The sequence below is a fragment of the Nicotiana attenuata genome, chromosome 2 (genome assembly GCF_001879085.1).
Source record: "Nicotiana attenuata strain UT chromosome 2, NIATTr2, whole genome shotgun sequence".
NCBI classification, from domain to species: Eukaryota; Viridiplantae; Streptophyta; class Magnoliopsida; order Solanales; family Solanaceae; genus Nicotiana; species Nicotiana attenuata.
Window position 1 is genome coordinate 39,768,692 of NC_031990.1, and position 14,367 is coordinate 39,783,058.

Here is a 14,367-nt window from a genome sequence, read left to right on the forward strand (position 1 = left end):
TGTGCATTGCATTGCATCCATGCATTGGTTCCTGTTTGTACTACGTGTCATGACATTCAGCACTCTCATATCATTGGCATCCATGCTACTTCTTGCACTGTTTACCAGACACCCTGGTGTTATTTGTTGATGGAGTGTTGTGCCCGAGGGGCTGACCTATGTGCGGACTTGCACTATCTGATTACGCATTCATTTGCTTGACTGTTGGAAAAGGATATTTTCAAAAAAGGTTTTTTAAACTGAGCCAGATATTTTCTAAAGGATTTTTCATGGTTTTACTGTTTTCTCAAAGGGTTGTACTGTCCTATATAGCATGATGGAGTGCTCTTACGTGATCTCTTGCCTCTCAGTTATTATTTACTCTTATTACCACTGAGTTGGAAGTACTCACTTTACTCCCTGCACCTTGCGTGCAGTTGCAGGTATCGCTCACCCGGTAGCGGGTTATTAGCGGATTGAAGGTATTGTTATTGTAGCTGAGCAAGGTGACCGCCAGCGTTCGCGGCACCGGATGTTGTCTTTTGTTTTCCAGAAATTTTACTTGTATGTATTTATTGGCTTGTAGTTGTGTTAAGGTTTCCTTAGATGCTCGTGACTTGTGACACCCCGGTCGGGTAGTAACTAACAGTTTCTAATGCCATTAAGTTGTATCTTCTATTCATTTATGTTTAATAATTGTTAGTGAAAGGATTTGGGTTAGTTGGCTGGCCTTGTCTTCACGAGAGGCGCCATCATGACCGGGTATGGGAATTGGGTCGTGACACCTGCCGTCTATGTTTTGGACCACAAATGCCCCTAACCGTTAGTATTGCCATTGAAGTTGACATGGCAGTCCAACTAGGTTAGATTTGCTTACATGATCATCCACCTAAGCAATCCAGCACGACAAAACTATTTTTTCGGAAAAAAAAAAATCAAAAATTTTTAATTAAAATACAAAATCAACATTTATTTCGAAAAAAGTAAGAAATATTCGAGAAAAATTATTTATTTCGAAATTGTTTTTATTAAAATACAAAATCAACACTTATTCCGAAAATAGTAAAAAAATTCCGGAAAAATTATTCTTGATTGGGCTTTATGATTTGATTAAAAAACTCCATTGCTCTCTTTTGTGAATTTATGATTAGTTTGATCTAAATATTTAGATACTTATCAGTTATAGCTTCACAAAAGACACACCTCTACTGTAAGTGTCAATTGGTTCATCCGAAGTTCTTATAATTTTTGGAGTTTTCAAATTTACAAAAATTCTGAAATTTAACTTCAAGTGAAATTTAAAATATTCATGATCGAACACTTATTCCGAAAAAAGTAAAAGATTTCCGGAACAATATATTAAAGCATGCTCCAAAATAATTTATTTTGTATATTATATATAATATTTTAATAAATAAATAAATTTGCCGATTTTTTTTTACTATTTTCGGAATAAGTGTTGATTTTGTATTTTATCTGAAATAAATAATTTTTCTGAATATTTTTTCTTTTTTTGGAACAAATGTTGATTTTGTATTTTAATAAAAAATTTCAGAAAAATAATTTTCTCGAAAAAATAGTTTTGTCATTCTGGATTGCTTAAGTGGATGGCCATGTAAGCAAATCTAACCCAGTTGGACTGCCATGTCAGCTTCAATGGCAAGACTAACGGTTTAGGGACATTTGTGGTCCAAAACATAGACGGCAGGGATAGTTTTGGCAACAAAAACAAACGGAGGATATTTTTGAGCTATTTCGAATAGTTCGACATTTTTGGCCCTTTTCCGTTAGCATAATAGTTGAATTCTTTATCGGTAAAAGAATATATCGGATGAAATTATGTATGGCCATGATAGTTGTAACTAGATGATGTTGAATGTCAAACTTAAAAGATGACATTCAACGTAAACTAAAAATAATTTTAAATGTATAAAAAAATCGTAAAAGAAATAGTTAAGTATGTTTAAATTCTAATTCAAAAAGAGTAGCTAATTATTAACAACACATAATGTATAATATTTAAAAAAAAAATTTAAATTAAAAAAGAAACTAATTATTGCATAACCTTACTAACTTTGTCCTAAAATGCCAAGTGGCCTATTGTGAGGCTGCCACTTGACTAAATATGGATGCATTTTCTTCTTCTTTTAATAATATATAGATAGATTATGCAATGCAATTGTAAATTTATTACCTATTTGTAGGTCAATTTCACAAATCAGATTTGATAATTATTTTAAAGATTCGGGAACTAATAGCATATAATAGAAGAAATTATAAATAATTATTTGTAGGAAGAGAATTGATAATCCAAAGAAGATGCAGATAATTTGCTTTAGTGTGAAGAAGAAGATAATTTGAAAAGTTACAATATGATTCATATATATGATATCTTTAATTTTAATAGTTGTAAAAACTAGAAACAAAAATGAAAAGAAAAAACTTAAATTAGTAAGGGATAATATGAATAATATAAATTATGGTGAGGATAGTTTTGTCTTGAATAAATTAATTTTTTTCTTCTGCTTCTGCTTGTTGGAAGAAGCTAGAATTTTTTGTTTTTTCCCAAAAGCAGAAAAACTAGTTCTGCTGCAGCAAAAAGTACTTTTCTGTATTGGCCAAACAACTCAATTTTTTTTTAAAATACTTTTTTAGGAAAAAAAAGTTTCTTTTGGCGTCGCAGAAGCTTGGCCAAACAAGCTCTAATATCCTGTCAAATTATCCGCGCTATGCGGGTTCTTATACTAGTAAAAGAGAAACAGAAAGCAAAAAGGACAAAAAATTTTTTGACCAGCATTTACTCTTGTTTTCTAGTATAGTTGTTTGGTATTCCTCTTTCTCAGAACCGTAACCGCTTCACTGATACCTAAGTTGCTGATTGTGCTTCTTTGACTTATATCCTCTGCTCTGTAGGTTCATTGCTCTTTCATCTTTCCCCTTTTTTATTTTAATTTATCAATTTTAGTTGCTCAAATGTACTTACATTTGTTTCTCTTATCTGGGTCTTAGTTTATTTTCTTTACATAGGTGACTTGAATTGTAAGGATTGCATCTTGGGTTGCCCAGAAGACACATTATTAGGTAAAAAAAACTATCTTTACTGTAGTTTTTTTATTTTTATTTTTGTAACTGAATGTAGGTTCTGAAAAGCCAATTTCTTGATTTTTTTGGGCCCTTGGCTACCTTAGGGAAGATTTAAAGGAGTGAACTCGATTTCTTGAATTGGATCACAGTATCCAAGTTAATCATTGCTCAAAATTAGTGAAAGACTTGGACAATAGCTTGAACCGACTGTAAATTAGCTTTTAATACAATGTCTATAAGTTATGCTTGTTTAGTATTCTATATGTCTGAGTATATGTGTAGAATTTTTCTTCCTGGCAGTCTCTTGTTAGAATCTAATTAGATGTGCTTGATATTTAATTTGCCACCATATTTGAAGTTATGTGAATTTTATGAATGAGAAGGGATGAAATTGCTTGTACTAATGCATCGAAAAGGATCCTATAATCACTCTTTTTAAAGAGCCACTCCCCCTGAATTTGATCATGGTTCGTAAACATTGGATTTCGGACATACTTAAAAAATTTGGGGCTTACTTTCAAGATTCTTCTTTCTTGTTGCCTGATCAATACCTATTACTTCTTTATCTACTTGGAAACTGAAAGAAGTAGTTCGTGAAAAAGTAGAAGTACGCGAAGATGGAGGTACATGATTTTAGCTCGGATGATATTTATGCTCATTACAGCGATATTTTTAGAGGTGTAGAATAGGTAAGGGTACAAATTTAGCGAAGCAATTATATCTAGTTTTTCTGATAAAAAGTATTTGATTGATGATACACTAGGTTTTTGCATTTACTACGCTCGGTGGTGTCTAAACTGAACAGAAATAGTCTATTTGATCCTAATTGAGTATGTGTCCTCTGTGACATTAGGATTCTCAGTCGAGCCAATGCCACGTGGCATATATAAATGGACAAAAAGTGATGCATATATTTTAGTTCAGTTAATGCATCTCTCAACAATACTGTCGTCTTCTTCTTGGTAAACCAAAAGAAGTGGACATAAAAGAGAAACAGAAAAAAGTGACAAGTGGACAACAAAATCTGACCAGTACTCACTCTTGTTTTCTAGCCTTTCTTAGTTGGGTCTTCCTCTTTCTCAGAACTGTAATGCTTTGTTGATATCTAAGTTGCTGATTGTGTCTCTTCACTGTGGTTCTTGGCTTGTTATACTCTGTAGGTTCCAGGGCTCTTTCATCTTTCCCCTATTTTCCTTTGTTGATTTTTGTTACTCAATGCACTTACATTTCTACATTTAAATCTTTACTTTTGTTATTTTTTTTATGTGGGTGTTGGTTTTTCTGTACATAGGTGACTTTGGAATTCTCAAGAACACATCTTGGTTTGCATCTTGCTTTGCCGAGAAGATACAATAAGGTCGATAATTGATCTATACTTTCTTTGACCCTTATGTCACTGCAAATGCATCTGCATTTTTACCCTGGAATCTAGGTCCTGTAAATTAAATTTCTCGAATACCTTTTGTCCTTGGTTACCTTAGGAAGGACTCAAGGGAGTGAATTCATTTTCTTGAATCAGGTTAAGTATCCTAGTTGGTAGATGTCAATCATTGCTCTAAATTAGTGAAAGACTTGAACAATAGCTTGAACCAATTTCAGTTAGCCTTTAATACAACTGTCTATAAGTTCTGCTTGTTTAGTATTTTAGATGTTTCAAAAATTGTGTTGACTTTTCTTTTCTGGTAGTCTCTTGTTAGAATCTAATGTTGCGGGAGCACTGGTGCTCATGCCTTTGATTGACCACCCTCTCTTGCTAGCTCTTTCTCTTATTCTTTAATGAAATTGGCCTGAAGAATTTCTGCAGCTACTTTGATAACTACATGAGCTAGGGAGATCTCTTTTCACTGTTTTCAGCTCAAAAGCGCTTTTCTCTTTTCTTTGTCCTTTACTGAGAAGGGCGTTCGGATAACTTGATACTTACAATCTGCCAGAAGATGTTGAAGTCATTTGAATTTTACAAAAGAAATAGAATGAAATTGCTTGTAGTAATTCAGCAAGAAGGATCTGTGAATTCATTGACTCTTTATACCTCATAATTTTGATTATGAATAGTGAAAGTTGGATTCCAAACATAATTATCTGTAATATGTTTCATCTTCATATTTCTTCTTGTTGCCTTCAGAATTATCAAAGCAGACTGATACTAATCTATTACCTTTTTCGTACTTGGAAACTGAAAAAAGTTGGTAATAGAGGTACGTGAATCTTAGGTAGATGATTTTGTCTAGCGTGCGCTTATACTTGTTACAACTTAACTTTTTGGAGATGTAGCATAGGTTAGAGAAAATGTTTAGTGAAACATTTATATCTGTATCTTCTGAGAAACATAAGTATTTCGTTGACACACCAAGATGATATACAGAGATGTTTAAATTGGGTTTGTGGCTTAACCACTTTCATCTAAAGGTTAACCGAACTATCTATACAACAAGGAATTCTCTCTTACACCAACAGCTGAAACAAAAATAAGTTTTTAATATTTGTTGTATCATTCTTACTGCTTTGAACAATCTTCTATTTCTTTCGATCCCAAATAATCTAAAGGACACACTTCTCCAACCAAAGACCCCCCCCCCCCCTCCCACCCAAATAAAAGAATAGATCCAAAATGGCACAATGGTATAGTTCTCCAAGCTGCCTTTCTTTTTTTGTCAATCTTCTGTAACCCCGGATCGGTAGTACTTCATCCCATCTAGGAAACACCAGTATGATATTAAACTGGAAGCACGAAGGTCTCGATGTGGATGAGGCACGAGAGTAACTATTTGGAGATTTGAAGTTCAAATCCCGGATACAACGCTTGATATGCCATTCCCCCGACAATGGTGGGCGCAATTATCTGGGCAATCTATGCTTGTGTACTGGACAAATACTCGATGGATTAGTCAAGTATGTGCAAGGTGTTCGGACACCACCGATATATAAAAAAAAAGTATGCAAGGTTGCATGAGTTGATATGAGACTGCTGTGCATTAGAAGGTGTTTTGCATCTTTTCCATGTTTTACATAGACAATACCAACTCTTAGCGATTGTTGCCTTACCTTAAGTTAGTAGCTGTTGCCGTAGCATCCCTCATTACCATCAAGGAAAATTAGCATCCCTAATTACCGGTAGGGAGAACAAACTATTTTCTTGGTAGTCTAGTATTCCTAATATTCTTCCAGGCTTCCATCTTTTGCCCCTTCTTATAGCGGTATGTAGCATAGTCTCACCGTGAATGATTTCCACGTAACCTATGTATTATCTTCTCTATCGCTTTCCTCCCTATTGAAGTATCACATAATCCATCCGTTTCAATTTATGCTGTAGTTTGATTGAGCACGGAGTTTAAGAAAGTAGTGAAGACTTTTGAAACTTGCGGTCTTAAACATACCATAACATTGTGTGGATATAAAACTTTTGAACTTATGGTCTTAAACATGCCATAACGTTTGTGTGGCTATAAAAGCTTTTTGTTAAGTGTAAAATGAAAAGTTCAAGTTAAATTGTTTCCAAATTTAAGGTATCATCTGTTTTAAATGGACTAATAAGAAAATAGTACTCCCTCTGTTCCAGTTTATGTGAACCTATTTCTTTTTGGTCCGTTCCAAAAATAATGACCCCTTTCTAAATTTGGAAACAATTTAGTTTAAACTTCCAATTGTACCCTTAATGAGAAGCTTTTATAACCAGTCAAATACTCTGGACCTCATTTTGACTTGTTTAGGACCACAAATTTCAAAAGTCTTATTTTTTCTTAAACTCCGTGCCCAGTCAAACAGGTTCACATAAATTGAAACGGAGGGAGTATCATTCTTTTTGGAACGGGGGAGTATTTTATGTAGGAACTCTTCATTATCCTTATATTTTTCCAATCTTGAACGCCCCTCATGAAACTTAAAACCCATGCAATTCGCTATCATCCTTTATGTAACTAACTAGCCACCATAGTTTCTCAACTATAAGGAGACATTAACCATTTTGCAATGGTGTGTATTTTAGTATGAAGCTTTTTATTTCCATTAGCGTTGAAAAATCTAAAAATGATGAAGAGCTCATTTTCCATGTCACCAAATTTCTTACAAGATCTTTAACTAAAATGAATAGGCTTTTTCTTTTATAAACCAACCATAGGGAACTGGTTACGGAGATAATCTTATGATAGTTTTGCGCTATGCTTGTCTTGCTCTATCACCCAACACAAGGTTCTATGATGAGACTGCAATGCAATATCGGCTGCATAATATCTTCTCGATCTTTTCCACACAAGTAATACCAACTTGTAACAATTTGCCGCCTTCCCTTATGTTAGCCGCCGTATCTCATTCCACGTTATCAACAAGGAAAAAAGCTACTTTCTTTGGTATTTTGGTATTCAAAATATTCTTCAATACCTCCCTTTTTATCCCTTTTAATAGCTCCATGTAATGTCGCAACCGTGAATGATTATCCCTCGGCACCCTACATATCATCTTGTCAATCCTTCCCCTCTCTATTGAGGCGTCATATATTTTCTATAGGAACTCCTTAACCTTATTTGTTCCTAGTGTTTTTAAAAGTGAAAAGCGCAAAAACGATAAGGTCTATGGGGCTTGAAGCGAAAAACGAGAAATAAAGTGAATGCTTCTTTCCATCTCAAAAAAGTGCACAATTCTTTGAAGTGGAGTGCAAAAATTATGGAAAACTAAAAATTCCAATTTTATATGAATTTAGTACTATAATTATCAAATTGCAAATAAAATAATTAGTTTTAACATAGAATATTCAATAAGTGCATAAAATAATCCAACTCCTCAAAGTTGATGTTCAAAGGCGAGGTCTTTGTTTTAATCACTTTGTGCGTCAGTATTTGAAGCACATGGCTTAAGCCCTGACATGATAATCCCTAGCTTCATGTTGCTTCATTACTTTAAGCAACAATGTAATAGCATCCTCGTGAAACTTATGTCTCGTATACTTTTCTACTATACCTTCTTAAATGATTAGCCATCATAGTTTCTCTATAATTAGGAAAAATTAACCATTTTGCGAAGCGCATATCTTGTACTTACTTTCTTTTCCACTAATGTTGAATATTGAGAAAAAATGATGGAAATCTTTTCCATGTTAGCTCAATTTATTACATGATCTTTACCTAAAATGGGTTAGACTTTTTTCTCTCTAAAACCAGAGACGGTGAAGGGGAACAGATTTTAGAGATAATCGTTATATGTTCGTCTTTATCGTGACAACACATTGTCATAGTTGTGATATGAGACTACAATGCAACATGTGGTGATCACTATCTTCGCCATGTCTCTACATAAGTTACACCAAATCATAATGATTTATCGCCTTCCCTTATGTTAACCACATTTATATAGGATCCAATTCATCAACAAGGGGGAAAAGCTATTATATATTGAATGAAATCTCAAAAAATCCCATTTTCGATCTCACTAAATACGTATACATCTTAAGATTTACTATACTATTTTAATTCAAATTAACGGTTTTAAATCTTTTTGTTTGTGAGGAGCTGGATGGGAAGAAACTCCTACGTCCGATTTTGTAGTAGAGATGGAATTCATAAACAACCATCAACCATACCCTAAAAGAACCAGATTCCGTACCAGTAGCCCTATGTAGTATGATCTCATTGAAATAATTATTCTCTCGACACCCTCCATATCATCTTGTCCGTTCCTTCCTTCTTATTGAGGTGTCATACATTTTGTATAGGAACTCCTCAACTTTAACATATTCGCCGATCCTCATGAAACTTATAAGCCATGTAATTCCCCTATCACCCCTTTTAAAAAAATGTAATTAGCATAGCTTCTTTTAAATATGAGAGATAAACCATTTTGGAAAGTATCTTTTGTACTAACCTTTTATTTTCCAATAGTTTCCGGAAGATCCAAAACAGATACTCCCTCCGTTTCAATTTATGTAAACCTATTTGACTGGGCACGGAGTTTAAGAAAAGAGAAAAGACTTTTGGTGTAAAATGAGGCACATATATTTTGTGTGGCTATAAATTACTGCATAAAAGTAAATTGTTTCCAAATAAGGAACGGGGTCATTCTTTTTGGCATGGACTAGAAAGGAAATAGGTTCACATAAATCGAAAAGGAGGGTTTTAAGATTTTTCCATTTTAGCTAAATTTCATAAGATGATCTTTACTTAAATGGCTAGATTTTAACCTAAACGTGATGAAATGAAACTGAATCTGGTTAATCTTTATATGTTTGTCTTTATCTATCACCCTGCTAATATTGATTCGATCGATGTTCTAATAATTATCTTGGTAGATGTCTGATTTATGTGACCACATTTTATTTTGGTTAATTGTTCTGGCAATTGTCAGCCTGTTTTCTTCCCAGTGATTGCTGGCCTTATACCGGCCTATTGCTTCCAGAAAATATCAGACTTCTGTCACTGCTTTTCTTTAGGTTGTTTGTTGGCCTTAATTGCTGACTACAATACTCTTTTCATTTATTTATTTTGGATAAAGGCTGCCTCTTGTTCTTCCAGGCAACTAGGCACTATATGGTGATTGTTAACTGTTATGAATGTAGTATTTCGTTAATGTTGATTTTTCCATATTAGCTTTCAGGCTGAAGTAGTTTCATCACTATGAGCTTGTGTTAGGAAGTCAAACAGGGCATTGATAGGTGCAGACATAATGAATGTGTCAAGCCGTGCAATAAATGCGTAATTTATAGATATCCTTCACATTCATCCCTCTATTTTCTATTGTGTCAGTCACGCCTATATGTAAGTGTATCTTGTATTTTGGTAAAGAAAATGTAGTGAACATTAAGTTATCCACTACTATATCATTGAAAATAAGGAACGTTATTCAATATGACTACATTTTCTTCTCTATATTTTCTTTCTTTTTTTAGGAGGGTAAATTTCATTCATGATCAGCAGGTGCTGTAAGTTAGAACTTCTACATCTTCTTCTTCCCTTTAGATATTGGGCATTATAGAAATATCATCTTACCGACTTCCCTATCCGTGACACAAGTCATTTCCTTTTCACTCGAGATTTAAGCCAAGCGAGTCAAATGTTTATTCTCCTTGGTTGCTTCATTTTTGAATAAGCATGGTGCATGAGTGACCTAGCCTGAAATTTAAATGCTTAGGCCTTTTCCCCTTTTCTTTGGTGGTTGGCATTTCTTGAGTTAATTCAAAATCTATCAGCAACCTGCTTCCATTGGAAACTTTCTTTACTAAAGAGGTTACTTTCATGTGACATACTAATTATTTGATTCTTTTTTCTTTCCTTTTTTGGTTTGATAAACTACCGGTATTTGATATGAAACAAAAATCTCCAAGCTCAATAATCTTTCTGTTTCAGTGATAGGTTTCAGCTCAAGCTTCTGTCGATAGACCAAAGAATTTGTGTATTAACTTCTAGTACAAAAAGTATTATTTTTCATTGTGACATAAAAAGGGTTAAGGAACTGTGCCAGTGCCTGGAGTTTTAATTGCCGTAATGCACAAAGGGACTCTGAACATCTAGTTTAGTTGAGTTTGTGATAATATTGACCACCAACTGGGAACTTGAAGCTACAACTTTATGTTACTTTCAAGGTGTTTAAGAAATGCTGGTGCTATTGTCCTCCACATTTTCAATGTTTGTAAAAGCCACCTTTGATGGTTATTATAGTAGGAAGAATATGAGATATGAATTACAGAGGGCGTGATTGCTGGTTAAAACTGACAGGATATAGGTGGGCGAGAAGTTATTTGTGTCAGCAATGTTTATTAGGTACATTACCTTGTAACAGTCATTTCGATCAGCCTAAGCTACCTCTTCATTTGTTCCAATGATTATTTCTTCTCGTGTCTCCTTATATGTTATTGTGAAGCATTCAATTGAACCCATTTTATCTCTGTAATTAAATCATTCTATATTGAACTTAAAGGGCGTTGAAACACAGAATAAAGTGCCTTTAGAAGCTTTCTGAATCATATGATATTTAATTGTTGTTTCTGTCAGATTTATACTCAAGGAATGATTGATCGGATGTGATACCTGAGATTACTTCAAGTATCTTTCCTGTATTTGCATATAGATTTATGTATATGTCAAGAATAGAAGATCCTGCTTCTTGTAGTTCCTCTTATTCTGGCTTATTTTAGACTGTAAGAAGTGGCTATGCTCCTAAGTTGGAACTGCTAAGTAATATTTATCTTAGGACTGTTTTTTGACTCATCGTTCTTTTTCTGAACTGTAAAGGCTGAGACTCTACTTTTAATTGTGACCCCTGTCCAAACTTTAGTGTGACCCTGTGAGGATATAGCTCCAGTCTTTGCCTAGAGGTTGTACTGAGAAGCTCTTCCTTTTTCTATTTGTAAGGAATCTCATTCTTTGATAAAGTATTTGGCAGGGAATCTCATTCATCTGGATTAATGAGAAATAGTTCAGTGGGGCCATAATGCAAGAAGCTGTCATCTGAGTTTGGAATGCTAGGAACGACAAAATTGTACATAGCTATATGTTTCCAGGAAGATTTCCTATGATGGATGTAAATCCTAGGTATGTGGTTGAAAGGGATAATGCTTTGCAAAGAATTCAGCATGACTTGTGGCCACTGGACGAAATTGATCCAAAGAAAGAAAAGTTCCCTTGTTGCCTTGTTTGGACTCCTCTCCCTGTGGTTTCTTGGCTTGCACCTTTCATCGGACATGTTGGCATATGCAGGGAGGATGGTACTGTTGTAGATTTTTCTGGATCCAACATGATTAATGTTGGTAATCTCTCATATGGAGCTGTAGCCAGATACTATCAGCTAGATAGACGGCAGGTATGTGTCCATGACTTCTTTCATCCATTGCAAAGTCCCACCCCATCCCCCTAAAGAGAAAAGAATCAAGAAAAGTTAAATAGTGCACTTGCAGTAGCATCCCTTTAACCAGTGGTGGAGCCAGGAGTTTCACGAAGGGGAGTCAAAATATAAAAAATTAAACACATGAAGAAGTCAAGGGGAGTCGACATATAGTATTTTTACATTAAAAAAAAAAAATCTTTTACCTAGCTACTTTGTGTAATTTTCTGGCGAAGGGGTGTCAATTCGCACCCCTTGGTTAGAGATGGCTCCGCCGCTGCCTTCAATGACTTTTAGAACTCTACAGACAGGTTTTGGTAACTTTCTTTATCAACTTTGTTTATGCTTAAACAGTGCTGTTTTCCTCCCAACCTTTCTGGACACATATGCAAGCAAGGTTATCAACATGCAGAATTTGGGACAGCAGTAAGTTGGGATGATGCTCTTCACTCTTCTACGCTCAACTTTGAGCATAGAAATTTCAACCCTTTCACTTGCAACGACCACTCATTTGTCGCTGATTTCCTGAACCGGCTATCCTATGGAGGATCAATGAATTGGAACATGGTTAATGTTGGAGTTGTTGTACTGTCCAAGGGGCAGTGGGTTGACAGCTCATCAATCTTAAGATCATTTATGCCTTTCATTGTGATGGTTTGCTTCGGACTTTTAATGGTCGGGTGGCAGTTTCTGCTTGGTATGTTGAGCTTTTTTCTTCTTGTTGCTGGATGGTATATCTTGGCAACTTACTGTTTCAACAATCTGATTGAACAGTAGGACGTTGTGCTGTTAGTTCGAGTCTTATAGGTGGTTGACAAGGAAACTGAAATGTTTTCCTTAATAAACTCGTCTCTTGTAGAAGAACTGGACACTTATTTTCTGCAATGTTAATAAATGTATGTAATAGCAGAAGACTTTTTATCTTTTAGCTTAATAAAGTTATGTCTAGTGGCTATGTTTCATTTTTGTTTCTTTTCAGCCATTGCTCTTCCTGTCAAGTAATGGAGTTTCTAAACGCAGCTTCAATTTTTTTATAAAAATAAGAAAAGTGAAAAGATCAAACAAATACTCCATATGATACTTAAATTAGAGAGTAAGATGATGAAATGTGGCCCAAAGATCAAGTGCTTTGTCCCAACCTCGAGGTCTGATTACCATAGGCGGAGCTACGATTTTAACGTCTTCAAGCGTTAATAATTGAATTGTAGATTTAATATTTATATACATATTCAATGAATTTTCTTATACAAATAAATTGTCCGAGCAAAAGTTACTGCGTTCAGTCGAACCCGGGCTTTTAGCTCCACCCCACATATAGGCGCAACACTTGGTTCACATCTTGATGTTGGAAAAAAAAATAGTAGTATTAAAGTTAAAGTTGAAAAGGAGTTTTTGAAAGTAGTAATTTGGTCACTATTCCATATTTTACTACAACAAAGAAAAATGAAAATTTTAAAATGAGACCAATTCAAAATCATTTATGTATTAGTTTTAAATGTAGACGATAGAAATCTATTGGTGTAATTCGAGACAATAGGATAGATTTTGATTCCATATCTTTAGATTTATTGGTGAACTCTGAGGAGCAATATGAGGTGTATTGGCACTAACACAAAATATGCTACCACTATAAGTCTATAATAAATAGCCTCAAACGACAAAGAAAATGACAAGAAAAAAAATGAAAGAATCTAAAATAATATAAAAGGAATATATGTAATTAATATATAGATTGAATTCAAATGATCCAAAAATTACGTGAAGTACGTTTCTGGTTGGCACATCACCCGCGAAAGCAACTGCATTATTACCGGCAATGATTTTTTTTTTCTTTTTTAATATTCATATTATATTTCCAAGCAGACTCACATTCTATGCTATTTATAATTAAATTAAAAATAAAAAAGGTGTAAGATTTTTTCCCTTTAAAGTATTAACTCTTTTAAAATCTTTTTAATAAATATAAATTACGTATCATGAGAGGTATATAAAAATAAATTGAGTAAACCAAATATTTATGGTCATGTTGATTTGGAATGAGTTTGTGTTAATCACGGATTAATGCTCTTATAAACCAGTGCGCAGGATCCATAAAAAGAAATAAATACTACGTAAATATTTTTAATTAAAAGATCTTTTACAAATTCTAAAAAACAAAAAAGTTCTAAAAGTACCTAAACGCCCACAACAAAATGTAATTACTATTCTCACTATCTCATTAAACGTGACATATTTTTTTATGTTTTATCCTAAAAAAACTATAATTTTATTATATTAGAATTTTTTTTACTCTTATATCTTAATTTTTTTTTTAATTTTAGAATTTTGTACCCGGAGAGCATATGTAAATAATGTAATCTATATATTAAAATAATAATAAAAATAAAAAAGGTAGTAAAAGATTTGTTTCCTGTAAAGGAAATCAGCTTGTGCTTCTTCCCCAAGCATTCGACAGATACTGAAACACGTCTCTCTGTCAGTACCCCATCCACTTCGTAAAGT

At 34.0% G+C, this 14,367-nt stretch overlaps 2 protein-coding genes across 4 annotated transcripts in view; both read left to right on the plus strand.

The window, feature by feature from the left end:
- On the plus strand, positions 2,711–12,827 carry LOC109207664 (protein REVERSION-TO-ETHYLENE SENSITIVITY1-like). Of its 3 annotated transcripts, none has more exons than XM_019370642.1 (5): positions 2,711–2,888; positions 2,989–3,060; positions 4,355–4,420; positions 11,418–11,844; positions 12,220–12,827. In XM_019370642.1, the coding sequence occupies exons 4-5, from the start codon at positions 11,536–11,538 to the stop codon at positions 12,640–12,642; spliced, it is 732 nt and encodes a 243-aa protein (XP_019226187.1). In that variant the 5' UTR covers positions 2,711–2,888; positions 2,989–3,060; positions 4,355–4,420; positions 11,418–11,535; the 3' UTR covers positions 12,643–12,827. The 3 variants fall into 3 exon arrangements, with proteins under 3 accessions (XP_019226187.1, XP_019226176.1, XP_019226183.1); XM_019370631.1 differs by having other exon boundaries at positions 11,428–11,844; XM_019370638.1 differs by having other exon boundaries at positions 3,007–3,060; positions 11,428–11,844.
- The window catches only part of LOC109207682, a 12,590-nt gene continuing 12,488 nt past the window's right edge, over positions 14,266–14,367 (plus strand). The window contains exon 1 of the mRNA XM_019370652.1: positions 14,266–14,367. This exon is cut by the window's right edge and continues 168 nt beyond it. The gene's annotated coding sequence lies outside the window, so the exon portion shown is untranslated.